We start from the raw sequence: 23,747 nt of genomic DNA on the forward strand, positions 1-23,747 counted from the left end.
GGTTAAGGACGGGATAGGAATCGGAATGGAATCGGAATCGAAATCTCTTAAAATCAGAATTGGAAACGCCTATTCCTAATGCCTGTTTTGTATAATTATTGTTATATTATTTTTACATTATTGTTAATTTACTAATAAAATAACATATTATTGTTTTGTTATTATTTTATCAATATTTTTATTACAAGTTTGTTAATATTGTATTATTATTTTATTAGTATTTAATAATTGATATTTAGTATATTATTATTATTATTATTATTAGGGTTTGAGTTTTTTTTTTTTATTTGTTAGGAGTTCTTCTAAAAAACTTTGGAATAGGAATCCTATGTCTCCCCCACAACGCCCTGTAACACATCCCCATCATGTATTGGGAACATCTCCTGATGATAGTACCAGTCTTGATAATGTCATCATCAGGAGATGTTCTCAATATGTGCTATGGGGTGTTGTGGGGCGGCTCCTTGTGGGGTAGAGATGTGATCTCGTGAAAGGGGGGTTTGGAATGGCCATTCCCCCATACAGGGTGGGGGGAATCCCATTCCACGAAGAATGAAAATCGGAATGCCATTTTAGGGTATGACCAAACCAATCAGGGGATCAGTCATGGTTCAACCAGCCCAACCATCCAATACAATATTGGCAATAATATATTATAGGAGCATGGTTTTGAAAACCAAACCAGAAACTAAACCACTTTGACCACAACTCTAGGGTCAAATGGGTTCAACCATCTGGTCCAAACCCCGATTGGATGGTTTTGGGGTCCAAAACCAAAACCAAAGCCATGATCCATTCCTGGGTCAACCAGTGCAGCCATCCAGTCCGGTCCAATTTTCAAAACCATGTATATGAGCGTCATGATCTGATGGGTTTGGGATTATGAAATCTGAACCCAATTCAGGTTGGGGCATCTAAACCCTAACCCACACTGCACCTAAATAAACATGATCCCAATCCACCAGGTTTACCGTTTTAACCACCCGAACCCATCGACACCTCTCGTGTTATTTTTCATGGGAGATGTTCGCAATACACGGTCGAATGTGACTGTGCCCAATTCCCAACTGACCCACCACACAAACATCAACAAACAACCAGGCAATCTCATCACGTATTCATATATACATTCAACTTATAATTTTATAAATGAAAGTTGTGAACAATTAAACTTCGAAAAGAAAAAAAAAAAGGTTATGAACAAGCTCTCTCTCTCTCTCTATCACAGACACATACTTTTTGTTTGAATTAGTTTCAGTGGCATCACGCAGAAGTCTGTTCTCTTATTTGCCCTGGGAAGACAGAGAGGAATCAATCCATGGTCCCTCCATCGACATGCTCTTCTGCATCTGACCTTCATGAGATGTGATTGAGATGTATGATTGGCTGTCATGGGAGAGCTTCTCAAAGGCCTTAAATCTCAACTCTTCATCTGCTGAGCGCCGCTTGACGAGTGGAGCTTGGATGGCAATTTTACCTTCTATCATGCTTACTACGGCAGACATGGCTGGCCTGAGGGTAGGAGATGGATTGGTGCATAAGAGAGCCAAATTGAGCATTCTTAATGCCTCTTCTTTAGAATAGTTTGATTCAAGGATGGGATCAACAAGCTCCAAGAGATTCCCCTGCTCTTCTAACACATATGTCTGTAGTTCCATAAAAGAAGACGCTATATTTTAATCTCATCAAAATTTTCAAACCATCAAAGTGCATATGAATTTGTTAGTCTGATGCTATACTGGTAGATATATGTGCATAACCAATTAACAAGCAACAGTTTCCAAGTTCTAGGTTCTTGACTAGTAAAAATAAATTGCTCCATGAAGAACTGCAAAATGCTCAGCTTACCCAATCAAGAAGATAAACGAAATCCTCCTTTGGCCTATAACTTGTGTTGCTCTTTCCGCTGACTATCTCTAACAACACAACTCCAAAGCTGTAAACGTCTGCTTTGTCAGTCAAATAACCCCTCATAGCATATTCTGGAGCCATATATCCTCTACGGGAGAAAAAAAGGAAGTGTGTCATATTATTGCAAACTTAATCCAGATAAAGATGTCTGAATCTTAGACACAACAATTCCTCGACCCTGCATAGTCAAAAGTTTGCAACTTGCCCCTAGGAGAGATTTGCTTAAGCAACAAGCTACTGAGATCAGTGATTTGGTTTGTTCCACCCAATTGGTCAGTTTAGCAAAGTTCTCCAAGCTAGCCTATATATTGTTTCTTTCTTAACATGTGCAAGTTCTTTGTTTCTTTTTACTCTCGTTGTCCTACTGACATTTTAAAACTGATTATGTAAATATATTATTAAGTTGCAAACTTTCTTTGTTCATCTTTCAATAAAAGGATTGATGTTCTTCTAGAGGCACTCATCTATTTCTAATCCTGTTTCTTGAGATAATACATTAATACTATATGGATGGAAAAACACCTCTTGGTATGTAGGACTGCTTGCTCTGATGCCAACTGATATAGGACTTAAATGATCAAGAGATGAGTTTAAATTTGTCAAGTTTCAATTAGGGAAAATAGGTCTAGGGTTACCAAGTTTGGCATGGTCCAGAATACATCTTGGACAAAAGGATGGAAATTGTAGGATTGGGAGTCAAATAAAAAAAAGTAAGGAATATAGGGTTCTAGGTAGAATTTTGGGATGATATTTAGAGAAATGAAAGGGTGTAAGGATATATGGGGGCATCCAAATATGTGAGGGATTGAAGTTTGTTTGGCTCACTCACCTAGATCATTTCCAGTCCTTAGGGAATGTTGAATGATCATCTTTTGATGAGAAACTTCTAGCTGTTTATGGATTTAAAGATTTGTTGAAAGATTAAGAAAGAAAATGGAGGGAGAAAGGAGAGCTAAAGTTCATAATCACTTAATGAGGTACCTAGAATCACTCTAGGGCATAGTTCTCAAGGCGACGCCTAGCCAACAAGGCGCCCATTGAGGCTCGCCTTGCCTAATCACCAAGCAGTTTTTTACTTCCTAATATAAAATACTTTTTTATTCATTCTTTTTTGAGATTATAATTATAAAATAGACATAATTAAACTAAAATAATCATTCTTGTGTTTATATACTAATTTCTTTTTATTATTTTCTCATTTATTAGGGTTTAATCAACACAAACATTGCTAAATGTTGTATTGAACCCTCAAAGGCTTCAGAACCCGAACCAATAAGTAAGGAAGAACTTAAAATTTTATCTAGTCAGAACAGTTTATTCTTCCATATATTCTTTAGAACCTGAACCAATAACCATTACTTTTTCTTTTCTTCTTTTCCTATAACAAAAATAAGGGTTCATCCCCTATGTTTTTTGAATTTTATTTTCCTTCTTCTTTTTCTTCTCATGAATATGTTGACTTTCTATACTTTAATATGAACTTTATACTTTTCTTATGAAAATTATGAATAATTATTAAGAAAATATGGTTATGGTACCTAGGAAACTACCCTAGGATCTATGTTCCCAACATAAAAAAAAATCCACTGCCTAGGCAACTAGGCAACAAGGTGCCCCCTGTCGCCTAGCCTCACCTTGGTGCCTTGAAAACTATGCTCTAGGGCATGAAAACCACTCACCACAAATAGCATAAGCCTTATGATCTCAAACAATCTTCATTCACTCATCAGATCCACGCTTTTGCAATTTAGGCATATATACAGACATTATAGGGGTAGCAAATCCTACTAGAACTAGGAAAAACTGAAATTAAATAGTTGCCACTATCATAAGAAAACTAAATAACTTCTAAACTACTTAACCATTAATTCTGAAATTTTAAATACATTGTTGGTCTATTTTCTGGGCCAATAAGTGAAGGAGATTTATTAAGGGCTGAGATCTTGGCTATGATAGAATGAGTGCAAAGAGCAAAGGACATGAACATCAGTAAATTGATTATAGAAGGAGAATCAAAGCTGGTGGTGGGATGACTGCAAAAGGAAGAATCTGGACTGTATACTTATATAAAGGAAAGGAAGAAATTTAAATGGTTGACATGAAGCATGGATGTGAGAGTTATCTGGGTTAAAAGACAGATAATGGTTTTTCTGATGCCTTGGCAAAACAAGGGGCAGGAAGAAATCAATCATTTTGGGCTCAATTGTAATTTTGCTTTTTCTTAGGAGAGTTCAGAGTTTTAACCTCTCCTTTGTAATTTGCTCTCTGTTTTAATGAACTTGAAGTTATTGATACAAAAAAGAAATTTTAAATACAACTAAAACATGACTAGATAAATCAAAGTATTAGAAAGGACTGCATAGAAACATGTAAAATGACTAAAACACCCTTATGACCTAAAAATACAAAACTTATTAAAATTTTCAGATAATTTCATATTTGGATCTTTGGGTAGACAATTTCTGTTTTGGAAAGTTGATTGATCAAAAATCAATAAATTAACAAAAGAAATATTCTAGCATCATGGACATGAAATTCCATGGTATGTGAAAACACAAAATGATAAAAGTATAGAACATTGGTTTTGAAGGGATGGGAGATCCATCATATGGATGGCCGAACCTTGCAGGGAGGTTGGGCGAAATTTCAAAAATTCTCTCTCCCATCTGGGAATCGTATCCCCTGATTTAGAAAACTGCATTTTCAAGATTCGTTGTTGAAACAAAATCGGACCATATCTGAAACCAAAAGGAGGGAGAGAGATATACTTGATACAGAATCAAAAGGAACTCCCAATGTAGGTGTTCACACCCAAAGAGGATACCAAATCCACCTCCACTAAAGATGACACATCGTATATTAAGGCAGGATCAGCAAGAAGGGTTCTTCGGCAAGAACCTGGGATTCTTCAGCAAGAATCGAGTAGGGTGATGTGAGCACGACTTTAGATTGTTTCTTCACCAACAAAAAATATCAAGAACGCTTCTTGATTACTCCAATAGGTGGAGATCGAACTAGGATGGTGCCAAGAGCTAAGGGAGAGAAAAGACTGCAGAAAGGAGTATGTTTTCTCTGTGGAATTCGCCCCTATTTATAATCCTTTCAGGATCAGCTTCCTAATCTGATTAGGAATGAGATTTCCTAATCTAAATCTTGTATTTAGATCTGGACTCTCAAGTTGATTAGACCTATCTTATCCAACTGCTAATCCCAGTCAGATTATAAACCCAAAACGACCCATTTTAATTAAACCACTTAAGCCCAGTTCGAAATGGGCCTTAGGCCCATTAAGTCATATTGCTCACTTAACCCATTATATGCTGGCTAGTTTGGTTCTCTTTGTATGGCGTGGGACCCTAGCATTGATCTACACATCAGCCACATGGGCTCAGCCCAGCCTTTGTTACAAGGCCTGGTCGAATTCACTATAGGTCACAGTAAAACCCCGAGTCCATCACCATGGGCTCTTAATGGGCCCAACATTTACACTAAATGGTCCTTGGGTCGAGCCATCTTGTGAAAACCCAAGGACTGTGGGCAGATGTAAGATTAGCCCATCAGGTATTACCCTCAATGGTCTTACACTTAACCTCTCAGCCCATAATGATCATATATTGCCCGCCAAGAGAGAACATCTCCCTCGGTTGCAAGGTATATTGCTGCACTCTCTATTCACATGGATCCCGGGAATTAAAACCTTTTGCAAATATTTTGTGAAACCATAACATATAAGTATATCTCTATATAAAAATATATTTTGCAAAACAAATTTCAACACTTTGAAATCAACTGTCGGCAGTTTAGGTTTCCATCAGAGAGAGTGCATTCCCCGATCATTCAATTTGTCCAACAAAGGGGTTGATCATGTCACTATGATCACCCACTCAGGTGAATTCTCGGACTGTCCCAACATACCCAGGTTTTGACCGGTCAAGGATCTCACTGATTGGCATATCAAAGGCAGCCCAATCCAACACCTAGTGTAGTACCATAATCGAGTCTAGGGGTCAGGTGTAACATTCCAGTTTTGCCCATTTATCTCCAAGGTCCAGGGCAATACTAGAATTTGGTCCGCTTCAGGGTTTCAAGCAAACCCACACTGCATGTACCTCAGGTCTCACCCTAGCAGCTGAGACAAGCCACCAACCAACTTGACAACACATCAGTGTCAGCCTTGGCAGAATAAATCTCCCTAGATCTATCCAACGGCTGTAAAGATTCTAAACTAACACGAGTCTCATAAGTGTCTAGTTTAAGGGTATTACACAGAAACACACCATAATAACATGAATCAATTATGCACTTTATTCATTTACAATAAATGACAATAAGTACATCAATCTGATTGGAGCTAAGGGCATACACTGTCTAACAGGTTTAATGGTGTTTTACAAAAAAACACCTGATCGTGCATTAATGTGTGTTTGTGCAGTTTTCTTTGTCCGTGGCACTAGCCTTGTTCATTCTTAATTCAGTTTTCTACTTTTAAAATCTTGACGGGTAAGAGTTTAGCACCTATGGTTGTGATTAAGAACTGTCCAAGTCCATTACACACTTTTTGTTATCCATTTTGCAATTTAAATCTTAAATACCCAACTTTTGCAATGTTAACCTGGCACTACTAATCTTATTTGGAAGATGACAGTCTTTTTTTTTTGTGAAATTTAATCACATTTGGAGAAGAAATGAGTAGGAAATAAGGTAAATTACTCACATAGTCCCAGCTATTCGGGTGCTGATATGGGTGTTCTCCTCTTCATCGAGTTTAGCTAAACCGAAGTCAGATATCTTAGCATTCAGATCCTTATCAAGAAGCACATTGGTTGCCTTTATGTCTCTATGGACAATCTTCAGCCTTGACTCTTCATGTAGATAAGCTAAACCCCTTGCTATTCCCAAGCAAATTTTACGTCTTGTTGGCCAGTCTAGCTTCAAACGATGTTCCTCACGACCTACATATAACGTACTCTTGTCAACATTAAGGATAGAACCATAGTGAAGTCAAGTTTTAATACAAATAAAAGGCTGAAGATATTTACCAAATAGAGCACGTGCAAGGCTATTATTTTCCATGTATTCATATATCAGTAATAGCTGGTTTCCTTCAATACAACACCCATAAAGTTTCACCAGATTTGGGTGTTGCAAAGCAGATATCATGCCTATCTCATTTACAAACTCACGGTTCCCTTGTTTTGACTTGGAGGAGAGCTGCTTGACGGCAATTACAGAACCATCTGACAATATACCCTAAAATCAAAAAGGAAAATTTAAATATTTTTATTTATAGAAAGTTGAGCACATGAAAATTGAGAAAGTCAACGACAGAAATGCCATATACTTTTCCTTTTCATATGCAAACTCGGATCATTGACTTCAAGGTTCCAGGACATGTGATATGTAAATTACCTTGTAAACTGGTCCAAATCCACCTTCACCTATCTTGTTTGCTGCATCAAAGTTCCCTGTTGCAGCTTTAATTTGCTTTAAACTGAAGTAACCTGTCTCTAATCTTCTAAGTTCTGCAAACTCAGTGATAATTCTTGTAAAAGTTAAAATATGGTTTTAGAAAAGAATAGTGAATTTTATTTTCATTTCAATCTTTCATGGCCAACTATTTAAACAGATATCATGATAAATGTGTGGTTTTACTTATTCTCCTTAATTCTATTATGAGTTTGCTATGCAAATTAATCCAGAAGGTTTAAACTTTAAGTCCATCTTTCTGTTCTAAAAAAAAGTCCATCATTCTGCTATTGGTACACCTTTCTGGCATCAAGCACTGTTCAATCATGCCTATATTAGTCTCCTGCCAAAGTTTACCTACCATGGATAGCCCATCATGTGAATTAATTCTGATATTGTCATAGGGGACATTGCTTGATTCAATAGACAAAAAAAAAGTGTTACCTAGATGCAACTGGATACAGGAATGGATATCAAATTTACACTATAAATTCAAGTATCCAACAAGATAGGGCACCCTTCTTCAGGTATCCAGGTATTATAGGTGAGAGCACAGATTCAAGCATGAAAGCAACCACTTTGTGCTAAAATGCTGAAGATTAGGACTCTATCCAGTCCACCCACAAAGTCAGGATTGCCATTGGGTACTGACCTTTTCTTATTGGAAAGTTTATTTTTGTCCTTGGGATAAGACAAATTAAAGTTTGACTAACCATCTTACTAGTTTCTACTTTCTACAGTTATAGATTTTTTAGATCACTTGTTTGTTCATTGATTCATTCTTGATCTAATTGAGCTAAGGTAGAAACAGATGCATTTTCCAGAAAGTTTCTAGTGAGTGCTTCAAGTCCAACTATGATTTTGGACTGGTCTAATTTTTCTTAGCAGTCAAAAGGTGAATTGTAGAGCTTCTTATTGCTTGGTCATCAATCCCCATTAACCTACATGTATGGCACAATATTGTAATGTAACAGCAGCTGTTTCACTGAATGTAGAACTTTGTGAGGCCTTTGCTTTTCAGTGTTTCCATGCTTTGTGTGATGCCAATCATGGTGATTTTCAATTTGAATAAGAACACAGTTCTTGCTCCAAATAATGGTAATGAACATCACATGGTACACATCCATCATACATAAAGGCCTGTCTGCTGTTTGATGAACAAGTGAAGTTCATTGGAAATATAATAGTGTATTTATATTTCATTATGTAGTTGTAACATATGCTGCACTGCATGGGAGATTTTAACAATATCACATATGAGAAGATAAAAATTCTCATATATGACCTCCTTTTCAAATAAAGGCCCTGTCACATGAACTAACCACCAAATGCCAAAAAGAATAATTGTATAGAATGTATATTGAAATAAAAAGCACAAGTTCTAGGTATACTTATCTACCTTTGTCCTCGGGATCCTTTCCTCCCAAATAATCTTTTACCCAAAGGAATATCAAAATCAATATGATAAATGTGCATGCAGCAAGTGCTATACCAACAATAGCTCCAACAGATAGCCCAGTATCAGGGTTGAAGTCTACAATAAAAAGGTCATCATTACAACCATGTTATCAAGAGGGGAATGGGACTGATATGTAAATGTCTAGATATACTTACTTGGTGTCACTGTAATAGCTGATATAAGGGGCCCATATACACCTCGCTCTGGAATGGCAGTAGTCCCTTTCCCTGACCAGTATAAGTGAATCTCTAGAGTGCTACCATTAACAATGACATCATTAAATTCCCTAATGATTCCTTTACCAACACCATTAGCTTCTTTAGCAATATTGAAATCCTTCAACCGTACTTGACCCTACAAAGAAGCAAAGATGTCACCCAAAATTCATAAACACAGATATATTTCATTAGTTAATTATAATTTATAATAGTTTATCAGCTCAGACAGTTAAACATAGATTTATCTTTTCTTCTAGTAAAGAGATTCAACTAAGTGGTATCTTCTCTACCAGATTTCTTTCAGACCATGATCACTGAAAACAACATCATAACTGAATACTAGGTGATGGAAATCTGCCAACTCACTTGGATTGATACATCAAATATGCGTTCCCCAAGGCTGCTAAATGTCTGGTCATTTGTGTACATGGTTTCGGCAAAGTGGAGCTTCACTGTATAACTTCCCTTACGTAAGCAGAGGCCATAGTACCTAAGTGACAAAGGAGCAAGGCGTGCTGTCCTATATATATCTGCATCAGTCATGTTCAGCACATTGTTTGTGGTAAGGTAATCAGCTTTGTCATTGTTTAAGTAGTCTCCTGTGGTGCTGCAAGCCCATCTGTCACTTGAGTGGTGGAAGTCTGATGGGCCCATTGTTAGTAAGTCATCTTCATAAGGTTCCCCATTAAATTCCACCTTTGGTCCACCACAATTAATAAACAAGGAATGATCTACATATGAAAGATGAACAATATGTAATAATTGTCACAAAGAGAATATTTTATGGTAGACGTAAGTAAACAGTTGAAGGTCTGAGAACATTTGGATCATGTAAAAAGAAAAATTACTTACATTTCGGTTTGCTAGAGCAGGGGAGGTCCTTATTTAGGCACCAACTGAATCTACAAAAAGTTTTGGATCATTTATTTCCTTGATATGGCCTATAGCTGAAGCAACTAGGCTCTTAAGAGACTAAACACTTACTGGTTTTCTTCTGAAGATGAATAACTGGCAATTGTTTTGCTGTTAAACAATGTGAAAATGGAAGTCAATAGAAAACAGAGAAGAGGGTGTGGTAAGGACTAATTTAGATATTGTGTAGAGAGCATCTTACATATCTGGTTGCTCGCAGCTAGGTGTTGTAGAATATCCTGTAAAATTGTTGTAAGATACATCACTGCAAGACAGATGTGTAGAAAGTTAGACATACCAGTCTAACTGTAAAACTTAGAAAAGTCATATATAGATCAAAATCACCAAGTAGAGATGAAGAAATACTGCATAGCCAAATGAAATATGGTTTGAAGCTTTTAATAAAACATACGTACATATTATGTTTATTCTCCATGATCCAAGCTGGTACCAATCCAGTTAATGCGTTATTAGTGAGATACCTACATTCGTAATCAATATCATGTCTAGTTGCAACTAGAGGATCTATCTATGAAACAAGGATGATAAAGGAATGAAACATTTAAAAATAAAATCAAGATTTTTCATAAAAAAACCTTGAATTTATGTTTATTTTATTTTATACTTATTACATACAGGTATTCTAGTTTTGGCAAATGCCGAAGGTTCTCTGGAATTTGACCAGTCAATCTGTTGAAGGTGAGGTCTCTGCAATGAAAAAGGTTGTAGTAAGAAGAAAGTCAATCATAACATTCCCAAGGCAGATTAAAGTATATTGATTGGGATCCGGTAAAATAAATTGCAATAAATTGACTAGTAAAATATAAGAACACAGGCAGTAGCACCACCTCTGCCTTTAAATTTGGAATTGGAAATAATAGAATCCCACCTTGTGTAAACTGAAAGTTAAACTACTATAGCCAAAGTAGCAGAAAGGAGAAGAAGAAGAGATGCTGGAATGTCGAACTGACCTAGCCAGTCGACCATGTTATTATTTATATTTGAATGTAGTACAAGATACAAGTAATTATTGGAATGCCCCTGATTAGTGATGGGACACCCAGTAACTTAAAACATTAAACAGGCTTAGGCTCATTAACACAGGCCCGGTTACAAGATAGCTTGAACTTAAGTATGGGCTAATAAGAACTCTTATCAGCTGAACACTCATATAAAGAGACATCATTCAACATTCTAACACTCCCCCTCAAGCTAAGCATGGATATCAATCATGTTTAGCTTGCCAAGTATGTCCCTGAACTTTGTTGTTGCCAGCCCTTTAGTTAATACATCTGCAATTTGCATCTCTGATGGAGTATAAGGCACACAGAGTTCTCCTGAAACAATTCTCTCTCTGACAAAGTGTCGATCAATTTCAATATGTTTTGTCCTGTCATGCTGCACGGGATTGTTGGCAATGTTGATAGCAGCTTTATTATCACAATACAGCCTGAGAGGACCCTCAGCCTTAATACCAAGCTCATTAAGAAGAGTTCTTAGCCATAAGAGTTCAGCCACCCCGTGTGCCATAGCTCGGTATTCTACTTCTGCACTTGATCTAGCCACAACATTCTGCTTCTTACTGCGCCATGTGACCAGGTTCCCTCCCACAAATGTACAATATCCTGAAGTTGATTTTCTGTCTCCCACAGAACCAACCCAATCTGCATCAGTATAAGCTTCAATTTCAATTCTATTGTTTTTCCTGAAGAGAATTCCCTTTCCTGGGCAAGTCTTCAAGTACCTGAGAATCCTTTCAACTGCTTTCATATGAGGGATCTTTGGAGAGTGCATAAATTGACTGACAACATGCACAGCATAAGCAATATCTGGCCGCGTGAGGGATAAGTATATCAGCTTCCCTACCAATTTTTGGTATCTCTCTCTATCACAGTAGTCCTCCCCTACTGATTCCTGCAGGCCATGATTCTGTTCTATTTGAGTATCCACTGGCCTGCACCCCATCATGCCTGTTTCCTCTAGGAGGTCAAGAACATACTTTCGTTGACATATGTAGATTCCCTCTCTTGACCTGGCAACTTCAATCCCAAGAAAATATCTCAAATGACCCAAGTCTTTGATCTCAAATTCAAAAGCTAAAAACTCCTTCAGTCTTTTTATCTCTTCCAAGTCATTCCCGGTAATTACCATATCATCCACATAAACAATGAGTGCAGTAAGTTTGCTATCCTATCTCCTTACGAACAAGTTATGGTCTGCACCACTCGAGTGTACCCCACTTTCTTCATGGCCCCACAGAACCTCTCAAACCATGCACGGGGAGATTGCTTCAACCCATATAATGCTTTCCTCAGTTTGCACACCTTTTTGTCAAAGTCATAGCCTAGTGGAGGTTCCATAAATACCTCTTCATGAAGGTCACCATTTAAGAAGGCATTCTTCACATCCAACTGATGAAGTTCCCATGAAAAATTTGCTACTAGTGACAATAGAACCCGAATTGTGTTGAACTTTGCTACTGGGGCAAAGGTTTCTTTGTAGTCAATCCCTTCTTTCTGAGTAAACCCCTTTGCCACAAGTCTGGCCTTGTACCTTTCAATGGACCCGTCCTCCCTGTGCTTTACAGTAAACACCCACTTGTACCCAACAGTGGTCTTCCCCTCTGGCAGATCCACTAATTCCCAAGTTCTTGCTTTCATTAGGGCTTTCATCTCTTTATTCATAGCTTCTTTCCACCTTGGATCAGACACAGCCTCTGAGTACCTAGAAGGAACACGCACAGAGGAAAGAGCAGACACAAGGGAGTGATAGGCAGGAGATAAATGTGAGTAAGAAACAAAATCAGCAATGGGGTGTCGGGTGGTGCAAGAGCGGATAGGCTTACGGAGAGCAATAGGAAGATCCAAATCAGAAAGTATGAGAGTTGGAATTACCTTGGCTTGTAGAGACAGATTGATCTGAGTCCAACTGGTTGTTGTCATGAGGTTGAGGGCCCCTTTTTCTTCTGTTGTATGTAAGTATCTCTTTTTGTTGCCTATTGGAGCCTTCAGGAACATTTGTAGCATCAAGAGAGGTAACCGGCACAGTGGGAGCCTCACTGGGTTGACCCGGAATGCCACAACAAGGAGTAGGAGGAGAGGATGGAAGACCCGAGGCAGATAGGGGAAAAAAAAAGGAGGGAGAATGAGAATCCTCTTCCATCCCACTAGTCTCCCCCTGAAGAGGATTCTGAGAAGACTGAAAATAGGGTTGAGACGCAAAGAAGACCACATCTCTGGTGACATACTTTCTCTTGGAGACAGGGTCATAACACTTGTAACCCTTTTGTGTAGGAGATTACCTCAAGAATATTCCCTTTGTAGCCTTAGGATCCAGCTTGGTCTTCTTTGGATCCTTCACATGTATGAAACATATACAGCCAAAGACCCGAGGAGGAAGGGGAAAGTCTGGAAGAGTGGGGCACAAAACAGAGAAAGGGGTTTTCATACCCAACACCTTAGATGACATCCGGTTTATCAGATATGATGCAGAAAGTACAGTTTGAGACCAATATTGCTTGGGGACTTTGTGCTGGAATAGTAAGGCTCGAGCTGTCTCCAATAGATGTCTATTCTTGTGCTCAGCAACCCCATTCTGCTGAGGAGTATTAGCACAGGATGACTGATGTAGTATGCCAACATCTTCCATGAATAAGTTCAAGGATTTTTCAAAGTATTCAGCAGCATTGTCTGACCTGAATTGCTTAATCTTCTTATTAAACTGCGTTTCAATCATCTTGCAAAATGCCATGGTTATCCGTGGTACTTCATCCTGTCCTTTTAACAGGTAGATCCATGTGCAACAAGAGTAGTGGTCAATAAAACTGATAAAGTACCGGAAGCCATCAAAGGAAACAATGAGTGAAGGGCCCCAGACATCAGAATGAACCAAATCAAAAGGAGCACAAATTTCATTACTGGAAATTGGATACACAGTTCTACATTGTTTTGACATTTGACATACTTCATAGGTTAGACTCTGACTTGGAATGCCCTTAAACAATTCGGGAAACAACATTTCTAATGAAGAGAAAGACACATGACCTAGCCTAGCATTCCAAAGATGCAGCTTAGCTATTGACTCCACACTCTCTGGACTACTAGCAGCAGATGCTTGTAAGGCTGAACCGATGTCTGCATCAAAATAGTAGAGGCCTCCATACTCATGGCCACACCTAATCGTTCTCCTTGTCAATCTGTCTTGGAAGACACAATGAGTAGGAAAAAAGGTTATACTACAGTTCAAATTTTTGGTAAGTTTTGAAACAGACAAAAGATTTGAAGCAAGACTGGGAACATGTAAAACTGATTTAAGAGAGAGGTCCTTGCTTAGGTCAACCACTCCCTTTCCAGATATAGTGGAGAAAGACCCGTCAGCAACTCTCATCTTATCCTGACCAGACAACAAATGATATGAAGAGAATAGGGAAGACATATGTGTCGTGTGGTCAGTAGCACCGGAATCAATAACCCAAGAAGTAGAGTCAATAGAGCCAGTGGCACTGAAGGCAGAGGTTGTACCTGATCTGGCAAGAGATGTAGAAGCAAAAGAATTATTCCTTAGACGGGCTAATGCCCTGCTAAGGACCTCTACCTCACTAGCAGTGAAGCCCAAAGTACCAGTTCCAGAGGAATCAGCAACCTGTCCCATAGGAGAAGAAGACACTGTTGGTGTATTTTGTGAGTTGTCATCATTATTGCTGGTGACAAGATTCCCACTTGCCGCAGGCCTGTTATCTCTAGAAGAAACTTCTCTGGGTATTGAAGACATCTTGACTGCAGCCACTGTGTAGGTGACACTGATTAAGACTAGCCAAAGCAGTTCTGAAGGTTCTGAACCAGTTCTGGAGCAGATTCTGATTAGCCGAAATGATCACAGCAGGTTCTGACAGCACTCGACACAGTTTCAGACTTGCCAAGACTGCCACGGTTCTGGAACAGTTCAGTTACAGCAGCAAGCAAGGAGTTCTGGGCTGGTAACCGACCTGAAGCAAAGGATTCTCAACTATTGTGCTATGCAGACTCCACTTGAACTTCGAGTACTGCAACTGTAAAGAGAGTGCCCCTCCTTGCGGCCAATACTAGGACTGCTGACATCAGTCCTCAACTAGGGTTCACAGTGCTGAACAATCTGGAGCTGGCAGCTCCCTAGGTAATCTCACAGAAGTGGTGAGGGGTTTCGGACTGATGACCAACCTGAACTTGGAGCTGTTTACCACTTCGCTATGCTGGTAGAAGTGTTCACAGTGCTGGTAGAACACTAGATAGACTTCACTTGGGCTGAACCGAAACTGCAACAGTTCGGGTACAGTAGCAAGTGAACAGTTCGAGGCTGCAACAGTAGCAGGTGAACAGTTCGAGGCTGCAACAGTAGCAGGTGAACAGTGGCTCTGTAGAAGAAGCTAAGTCTGTGCGAGTCTTGCTGGAGCACCGAAGCTGCAACTGTAGAAGAAGCTAAGTCTTTACCACGTCTGTGCAAGTCTTGCTGGAGCACCGAAGTTGCAACTGTAGAGGAAGCTCTCCCCCTTTCGGCTAGTGCTAGGACTGCTGAAATCAGTCCTCAACTAGGTCTGTCCTATACAGACCTCTCTTAGTAGCCAAATAGCTACTGTTTGCTGGAAATAACCTAATAGGACATCTACTTCTGGGTCTTACTTCCCTTGGATCCTACAACCAAGAGAAACCCTAGGTTCGAACTTGCTTTACTCTCTTACACCCCTAGGTCTTCACTGTAGCAACCCAGAAAAGGAAGAGAGAAGATGAAAAGACAGCAAGAGAAGAGAGTGTGCACCGGTTGAAACCAGGAAGAAGCTAATGCTCTGATACCATGAAAGTTAAACTACTGTAGCCGAAGTAGCAGAAAGGAGAAGAAGAAGAAGAGATGCTGGAATGTCGAACTGACCTAGCCAGTCGACCATGTTATTATTTATATTTGAATGTAGTACAAGATACAAGTAATTACTGGAATGCCCCTGATTAGTGATGGGACACCCAGTAACTTAAAACATTAAACAGGCTTAGGCTCATTAACACAGGCCCAGTTACAGGATAGCTTGAACTTAAGTATGGACTAATAAGAACTCTTATCAGCCGAACACTCATATAAAGAGACATCATTCAACATTCTAACATAAACAAAGCCTACTTAATCTAACATCTAAACCTGTGCTGTACAACATTATGCTTGGAAAATCACAAGTAGAAGAATATTACCAACTAGGTGAAAGAAGAAAAGGATTAGTTCTAAAATTAACCTATTTGGCAACAATTACCATCTTTTTTTTTTCTGAAAATGATTACCAACTCTTACAAATACAAATTGCCTCTTCTTTAAAGAGGTTTCTTCCTTGTGGTGTATTATATAAATAAAATATACTCAAATTGTCTTGACTTTTAATTGTGTATGAAAACAAAACAAGTTAACAGTACATGGGAAGATATTGACATATAGATGGATAATTGAATAACAACAAATATAAGCCAAGAAAATATGCTTAGACAATAGGATTGCAAGACAAATGGTAAAGTTCCTAAAAGGTCGGTAGAGTCCATGACCATTCCTATCTTTCTATATTTCAACCACCATTTGTGAACAATTATATTCTTATTTCGATATGAACAGTGTAGTTGTTCATTGCAAGAACCTAATAAGAAGGGTTTGTAGAAATTGATACTTGTAACTTGTAGACATTCCTTATTGCCTCAATTTTGAAGCATTGCAAGAGAACTGACCTAATCCATCATTTTGTGATTCCATAGAAGCCAAGCTTAGAAAAAAAAGTCTAAAATGCTCAAAGAGAGCTCTAATGTATATGAATCCCACTATGATAACAGGCAGGCATACTGGTATCATAAAACTGGTAGCAATCAACTGGTATCATGGAAAATGCTGATGATACCCTTCTGGTATCATGGAAATTGCTGATGTATTTGTTCAGGTCTTAATGTCTTTCAATATCCAAAAACCAGTAGGTAAAGCATCTCAAAAAGGATGTCTGCAGATGAAAACTTACATTCTCTTTATAGCTGTCATCACTTCTCCAATGAAATCAGGAATTTGACCAGTAATCATGCAATTTCTAAGTATCCTAAAGAACATAAAGAAAGCCAAGTAGCAAATGAGTGAAAGGAACCACAGACAGAACAATATAAAATTATACCATGCACATTTCGCTCACAATTCACTCATAAGTTTCATGTCTTTGAGAATAGGAAAACTCATATTTGATCCCTTCAAGTCAGTAACCCTCCTGAAATTCAAAACTTATCATATTAGAAAATTCATACGGTTACTCTATCTTTAATGCTGTTATACTGATAGCTGTAAAAATTGAAGAAAGGTCACTACACTTGATATTTCAGTAAAAAATGACTGGAGCGTGGCCTCACAGTTGAGTTAGGCTTTTCAAAAGGGATACTGTAGAAGGAATAGGGCCCTCCAAGGATGTTCCCTGCATATCACTGCAACAGTTTAAAAGTAGAAAATCATATAAGGAATCTCCAGATAACATGATTTTTTTCTATCACTGTTTTGATCAAACTCAGAAAATGCAGAACAATGGAATCTAGGTAAATTTCAAGTTACTCACAGCCTACTAAGTTTGGTCCAGTTTCCAATGAAATCCGGTATCCTCCCAGATATACTGTTTCCATCTATCCTACTGCATGCAGTGAACAAATTTAGAATAAATCATTTTAAAATTGATAATTGCCCTAATTAATAACACAAACATACAAATCTGTCATGTTCTTCAGATTCCCAAATGTTTCTGGTAATGGACCAGTGATATTGTTTGCAGAAAGAAGGCTGCATAAATGAGTAAAAAACATAAATCAGTTCAAGTACTGCTCACTCAAAGTGAATATCTGGAAGACATGTATCCATTTTGCATTTAAGCATATAAGAAAGGGGACTATGGATTGTGTCAGAACTCAATCTTTTGTAGGCACTCCAGAAGCAACCTGATGCTTTATGGCTTCTTGCAGGTACCTTTTGAGTATACAAGAATGGGAACAAAAGAGAACACAACGGAGCAAAAAATAACTCTCTACTAATGATCCTAAGGCCCCCATGGCCCAACACCCCCACCTCGAAGGGCAAAATAGAAAAAAGACAAGTTTGCAACCATGGTCACATCTCCACTCAATATTTAAAAACCAAGTTCATGGGACTGGTAAAAATTTTCCTCCCATTGACCAAGGTTTTAAAAGGCTAAAGGTGCAGTTGAGGCGTAATGGCTCAAGAATTAAAAAAAAAAAAAAAGATCAACTAAAGTTTTCTAAATAATAAATAAATATGGAAAATTATGGTTTGCTCCCCCTCAGAAAATTTTATTGGTTTTCTGACTGACACTATTCCCAACTGTACAAATACATAAAAATTGCTGAGGTGGAGGAATCAATAAAAATCCCTAATAAAAAAACATATGGTATACTAAGATAGAATGATAGAATTTGCAAGCATCTATAAATAGAAGTCTATAAGTAACAAATTCTAGGCTTTTAGCATTAAAAAAGTAATCAACTAAAAACTATAAAGCTTTTATATTTCAAGTAAAAATTCCACATCATCAAAGTTTATTTCACTAATGAGATCTTCAATGAATCAATTGGCACTAGAATTCTGGTTACCCTGTATTTTAGAAGAAAGGAAAGAAGCCGATTAGTTCAATATATACAAAGAAAAAAAAAAACAATAAAAAAAAGAAATTCATTAGGAAGAGTAATAAGAGGCAAAAATCAGGTGTATGGTATTTCGGGGATTTCTGGGCCATAGAGGGGATCAAGGCTCCTCCAGGTCCCCCCTGGCTCCCCTCCTGGTGCTATAGATTTCTAGTCACCCAAACCAAAAGTGTAGAATATAAGAAAAAAAACAATTGATTTGGCCAAGAAGAGAGAATGATGAAGGTTCTTCTTGGCCCTTGCTGCATTGAACTCTAATAAAACCCTAAGAGAAACTAGGAACTCTATTTGCTCTATTAGACTATTAGCCTTTCATTGTAATCTCTTTATTTGGCCCATAATTACCATAATGCCCTTTCCATATGTTTCAAACTCAAAAGGAACAATTGTTGTAGGTTTTTGAGGCTTATGCCTTTTTATTCGTCACACCTTGAGGCTCGAGGCTTACACCACTTTCTAACAAAAGCTTAAGCCTCAACCAAAGTTATGAGGCTAAAGCCTTGAAGCAACATTTGAGCACCTCACCTCAAAGCTTAAGACCTTTAAAACCATAGCATTTCCTTGTTTAATTTGATCCAATATCATCAATACACAACAAATTGATATTGATACCATAAGTTTTTTTTTTTTTCTTTGCAATGAACTGTATCAAGGGAGAATATTTGGGATTTATGAATTATGACAGTATAAAAAGAGAAGCAGAGGAAATTAGAGCAAGAGTCTTACAGTCTCCTCAACCGGCTTAAATTACCAATCTGTGGAGGAAGGGTTCCTCCAAGCTGATTATCTTCCAAGACCCTGTAAGATCCGGATTTAGATCAGAAACATAAGAGAATTTGTTATCACAATCTTCCTGAATGTTAGATCATGACTCAGTACTCACAGCTCTTCAAGCGTTTCAATATTACCAAGTGCCTCTGGAATTGATCCACTAATGCGGTTTCCAAGAAGGCTTCTGCAATGCACAATAGTTACAAACTTTCAGTGATATCATGGTACCAATTGATAGTTAGAGCCATGGGACTACAAACACAACTAAAGAAGTTGAATTAGAGCTTACATGGTGACTAGAGGGATCCGAGCCCAACTGTCGGGAATGGTCCCATTCAGATAGTTGCGACTAAGATCTCTGTTTTAACAACAAAAAGAAGAAGCCAAACCTTATATTAGGAGAAGCCATTTCTCAACTTCAAATGACAGTTGGCGGGAAAATGGCGCCAATATGCTGAAGTGGTTATTGATCCGGATCCTCTACAGTCTACCTGTACAGTAGTAGACCATAGAGACAGAACGTTTACGAGTAGATAAACGATTTTAATTACATTAATCAACAACCTCTCTATTGACTCTGCTGATACGATCATAATCAGGGACGATCATGCCACACTACTGAAGAATTGATCCAAATTTTAAATTCACTTACATCTCTTTTAAAAATGAAAGATTCCCAAATTCCTCGGGTAGAACTCCAGTTAAGTTCAGACCCTTCAACTGACTGAAATGCAGAAATTGGAAGGGTACCCAAATTAGAATGCAAACATAAATCCTAAAAATGGCTAAGAAAGCTAAGACGAGTGAGAGAGAATAGTGGATGGACATACATATTGGTCACGTGGCAAACAGTGGAGCTGTTGAAGGAACAGTCGCAGGTGACATTGCTAAATGTATTCTTATTGTCAGTAGTATTCCAGGTAAAACCGCCATTACAAGAAGTTGGGCTGAGGCGCCAGAATCTGTTATTATTCAAATTCTTTGATATTTTTTGAAGAGTCCGTACTGCCGAGAGTTTTAACCATTTTGTTAACTAGCAATCTTTAACAAGTAACAACCAATGCAGCAATAAAAAAAAAACTAACAACCAATGGACTCTTAAAAAAATAATAAGAAAAGAAAGAAAAGGTTTTGATTAGTGGCAGAAAACATAATTAAATTCTGCGCTTATCCCAATTTCTTGGAAACCAAGTAACAACCTCCGCCCTGAATTTGAAATCCGTTAGAACTTCGAAATCCAATTCCAATCTTTTCATTTTTTCCCTGAAACTAGATAAATTTGGGAGTTCCCTCCATTTCTGCTCAAATTGGCTATGTTATTTTTATGGAAGGTTTATTGACATTCCCTAGTCAAAATCAGCTTAACATCAGCTTCGAAAGTTCTACTTGGAACTCAAGGATGTGAACATTTCCACCCAAAAAAAAAACGAAAAGGATGTTAACTGTTAACATCTTTTTTCATGGGAAATTAATATATTTTTCTTATATATTGTGTTGTTCAATCCACCCATAAACTTATTACAGTTGGAAGTTGGAACAGTAACAGGTGGGCCTTGCAGCATATATGTAACCTTGTTAAAACCTAAAAAAAATTATAATTTCAAAAATAAATTGGAAAAATAAGAAGTCCTCATTAAATAAATTCCAATAAACAAATTCCACGGAAACAGCCTACTGGCTACTGCAATTGGGCTAAGTCAAGTGATATCAAACTCACCGAAACTACATCATAGCCTGTTATATGGCCCAATTTACTTTATCAGTTTATCCGGTAACCTATTAACTAACATAGTTTTATTAACTTACTTTAAAATTAATTTTATAAATATTTAAAAATTTAAATAGTTAATAAAAAGTTAAATAAAAAACAATAAAAATTATTAGCAGATTTAGCAAAAATTGAATTCCTACTCCAATTCCATGAAATTCATATGATTGGCCATCCTAATTCAAGGTTTATTGACGTTCCCTAGTCAAAATCAGCTTAACATCAGTTTCAAAAGATCTACTTAAACCCTTTGAAAGTTTTTCAAATGAGGTCTGAATTCGATAGTTTAAGGATGTTAACATATATCACCAATTTTTTTATAAGTTTGTTAATATCTTAATTTTTATGGGAAATTAATATATTTTAATATATATATATATATATATATATATTATGATTTTATAATATATTTATATTTGTATTTGTAATGTATATTTTTATTACCCGAGAATTGGTCTCTCATATGAAAAATCTTTCAGTATTAAAAGAAATGGTCCACCTAACAAACGGAAATCTTGTAGCATCATTCTGCTATTCAGATTAGGGCTATACACAGGTTTGGATTTAATCCGATATGAATTGGAGTCTAATTTGTTTGAATTAGATTTGGGTTTTTTTGGATCTGAAAATATGTTATATTTATTAAGTGGATTTAATTCAGATATTAGTTGATCCAATATGATTATATCAAGTTTTAGTATTAAAAATCTTTTAAATTAAAAGTGTGGTTTGGGTTTAGATAAAACTTATTTTCTATTTAGAAAATGTATTTAATTTTACATATTTATACTGATTTCATATAAACTTATTAAAATTTTAATCAAATCGGATATACAAGCCTTGTATGTAGCAGATGCAGATCTATTCTGGCCTGCAACCAAGGCTGTTAGCTTTTCCTGTAACCACCAATCACAAACCAATGGTCGACTTGTTGACTTGTTAGATCACTAGATGGGCCCGACTGACAATACATTGATGGGTATAAATCAATGGTCCTGATATATATATGAACACTTTATTTATTATACACAGTTGTAGTCACACTCACACACTGGATGAGTTGGTTGTGATTAGCGAATGGGTGGCTCTAGCCTGAGAAATTTGACCAAATTAATGGTTCAACAGTGACTGGTCAACCAAGTCAAGAAAATCAACGACTCTAGATTCTTGTACGGAATGCCCATCAATCCAGAAGACCAGAACGACCAGTCACTGACTCACCGCCATGAACGAATGCTTGAGTGCTCAGCAGGCCAACACTTAGCACTCAGCGGCATACTATGAACAGTATCACAAAAGCACAGATAAGATCATAAGACGGACTGTCGCTGTACGTAGCGATGGCAACAGGAATTGCAATCCAAAGAATGAATCAAAAGATTTTGAATTCCTTTCTGTTGGAGTCAGATAGAAAGAAGCTAGAACTCGAAGAACAGCGAAATGGAATCTGAAATGTTGAAAAACAACAAGGGAGGTGTGTTTGGTTGGGTGGAGATCTTCCGTTCAGGCAGAACAACAAAAAATGATAAAATCTGAAAATAAAGAACTTCTCGACATGGAAAATCTTGAAGACTTCTCAACCTATTCTATAGAAAACAATGTAGACGGACTACAACATCGCACATTTCGAATTTTCAATCTGTTATCGGTCCGATACCGCTACGATAAACTGAGACGAAACAGGACAGTTATAGCGGTTCCTCACAGTAAAATTAGCAATGAAAAGAAAATTCGTTTCAAAAACCGCAAGTTTCAATTGCAAAACGAAGGATGATTTCATCGGTCAGAGAGAGAGAGAGAGAGAGAGAGAGAGAGAGAGAGGGAGGGAGGGAGGATCAATTCTTACCTTCATCATCTGGTAAGTTTTGGGCCTGAGATCTGAACTCGCCGAAGCAATTCAATACGAGAAAGCAGAGAAGAAGTGCAGAGAATAAATTGTTAGGGTTTGCTAGTAGAAGCACCGACACCATATCTTTCTCCTTCTGCAACACAACTCTTCCTCGAATGTTTGTTAGTTGTCACAGAGCAAAAGTTCGTTTCCTGACTTGTAAGGAGAAATTAAATAACACAGCCGCAGAGTCAAAATCGAAGTCCGAAACAAAGCCACAGGATTTCATATTTCTGTGAGAAAAAGTGTTGATTCGCCGCTAGAAAGGAGGATTGAATGAATGGTCCACTTTCAGAGAAAAACCAGATTGGTTAAACCGGCGATAGGAAAGGATACAGTCATATAAAGGACGAGACTTTCTTCTCGGCTGCCATAACGATCCTCCATGCCGCTAAGAGATCGTCGTTCGTAGTTGGTCGACCGTTTTAATATTAAGAGAAAATTCCTGAACAGTACCTGAACTTTGGGGTTGTGTCCAATCAATCCCCAAACATTCAAACGTGTCTCTACAATAGTTCGGGTGTCAAGCAGGTTCCCATCGTTAGTTGATCGTTACTCAACCATTAACAGTTAAATGAAATGATGGAATTGCCCTTCATATTTCGAGTAAGAGAGATTTTTAAAAACAGACAATACTACCTTTATCTAAAAAAAGGTTTATGCATCCAAGAGA

At 37.6% G+C, this 23,747-nt stretch overlaps 1 protein-coding gene across 1 annotated transcript; it reads right to left on the minus strand.

The window, feature by feature from the left end:
* Nucleotides 1-1,102: 1,102 nt before the first annotated feature.
* LOC104591392 (putative LRR receptor-like serine/threonine-protein kinase At1g53440) lies at nucleotides 1,103-23,463 on the minus strand. Its single transcript, XM_088890741.1, has 24 exons — nucleotides 23,033-23,463; nucleotides 20,249-20,423; nucleotides 20,071-20,142; nucleotides 19,708-19,776; nucleotides 19,531-19,602; nucleotides 19,374-19,445; nucleotides 17,701-17,772; nucleotides 17,555-17,626; nucleotides 17,355-17,426; nucleotides 17,144-17,215; nucleotides 16,979-17,053; nucleotides 10,603-10,674; nucleotides 10,383-10,448; nucleotides 10,169-10,231; nucleotides 10,039-10,077; nucleotides 9,907-9,956; nucleotides 9,421-9,785; nucleotides 8,992-9,190; nucleotides 8,777-8,911; nucleotides 7,321-7,433; nucleotides 6,951-7,161; nucleotides 6,626-6,863; nucleotides 1,849-1,999; nucleotides 1,103-1,646 (listed from the first exon to the last, which is right to left on the minus strand). The coding sequence occupies exons 1-24, from the start codon at nucleotides 23,154-23,156 to the stop codon at nucleotides 1,284-1,286; spliced, it is 3,012 nt and encodes a 1,003-aa protein (XP_088746867.1). The 5' UTR covers nucleotides 23,157-23,463; the 3' UTR covers nucleotides 1,103-1,283.
* Nucleotides 23,464-23,747: the final 284 nt, after the last annotated feature.

Source organism: Nelumbo nucifera, chromosome 6 (genome assembly GCF_055504915.1).
Source record: "Nelumbo nucifera cultivar China Antique chromosome 6, China Antique-T2T, whole genome shotgun sequence".
Taxonomy (NCBI): Eukaryota; Viridiplantae; Streptophyta; class Magnoliopsida; order Proteales; family Nelumbonaceae; genus Nelumbo; species Nelumbo nucifera.